This window comes from Echinops telfairi, unplaced genomic scaffold (assembly GCF_000313985.2).
Source record: "Echinops telfairi isolate 266 unplaced genomic scaffold, ASM31398v2 ScPeMD7_10;HRSCAF=50, whole genome shotgun sequence".
NCBI classification, from domain to species: Eukaryota; Metazoa; Chordata; class Mammalia; order Afrosoricida; family Tenrecidae; genus Echinops; species Echinops telfairi.
In genome coordinates, this window is record NW_022103907.1 from 1413902 (window position 1) to 1414920 (window position 1019).

At 59.3% G+C, this 1019-nt stretch overlaps 1 protein-coding gene across 1 annotated transcript in view; it reads right to left on the minus strand.

Moving 5' to 3' along the window:
* LOC101655063 (phospholipase B1, membrane-associated-like) overlaps window positions 1-1019 on the minus strand; it is a 170554-nt gene that overhangs the window by 9091 nt on the left and 160444 nt on the right. The window contains exons 44-45 of the mRNA XM_013006835.2: window positions 511-615; window positions 22-141 (exon numbers count right to left, since the gene is read on the minus strand). Of these exons, the coding sequence (XP_012862289.2) occupies window positions 22-141; window positions 511-615 (225 nt within the window). The remainder of the gene's footprint in view (window positions 1-21; window positions 142-510; window positions 616-1019) is intronic.

The following is a 1019-nucleotide window of genomic DNA, read 5'->3' on the forward strand; positions in this document are numbered from 1 at the left end:
AGGCTGGCCACTGGGCAGCACAGCACCCCCACATGGGTCACTCACCATGTTGTTCCAGAGGGCGATGGCCAGCTCGGCGTGGCCGCGCTCCGAGAAGTGGAAGCAGTCATCTGAGAAGAAGGTGAGGTCGGCGCCCCCTCCCTAAGACAGGAGACAAGAGGGTTATTCACGGGGGTGGGGGTGGAAGCTTGCCCCCTCCCCCACCTCTCTCTGGCCCCTTTCTCCTGCATTCTGCTGCCAAGTGGCCCAGATGCCAGCAGGCAAACTCTCAGGATGGGGGGAGAGGGGGGAATATTTTGTTTAATAAATGTTTTAAATGGATCATAATTTCCAGGTCTTCTGCTCCAGGAATTGAAAAGAATCTTTGGGGGATGCTTTCCATTCTATCTCAATCCAGCAATCCTCAGGGCTGTCGATGGTCTCCCTTTCTTCCCGCGTCCCCCCAACTTCCCATCATCCAGACAGACAGACACAGGGCGGACCAAGAGACCCCCGTGGCCCGCAGCTTACGCCGTTCAGTGGGACGAGAGTATTTTGGAAGAATGGCTGCACCACAATGGCAAAGTCCTCCCGCTGCAGGTACCGGTGCTGGTAGGCCAGCTTGGAGACGCCGCTCTGGGGGTGGGAGAGAGGCTGTCAGTCCTCCCCGCAGGCTTCCCCCCCGCTGGCTCCTGTGGCAGCTGCCTTGCGTTGGTTGAGACGAGGGCCAGGCCACCCCCGACCCAGGTCTGGAAGAGGCTACTTCTTTAGTCCACATCCTGTGGGAGCCCCTGTGTCCCCGAGACCCTAGGCAGGGCTCACCTTTGGACCGGCTTCCACCAAAGCAAGCCAGGTTGGGTCAGAGCCACTGAGCCGACTGCCTGGGCCAGAGGGCACCTGGGCTTCCACTTGTTGAAGAATCAGGACCCGGGATTCCAGCTCAGGCAGGGATTGTCCTCGTACTGGCTCCTCACAAAGTATGGGATCTTTGGGGGCCGAGTGTCCATGGTCTTTGGAGTGACTGTGACCGAGTGTGGGGT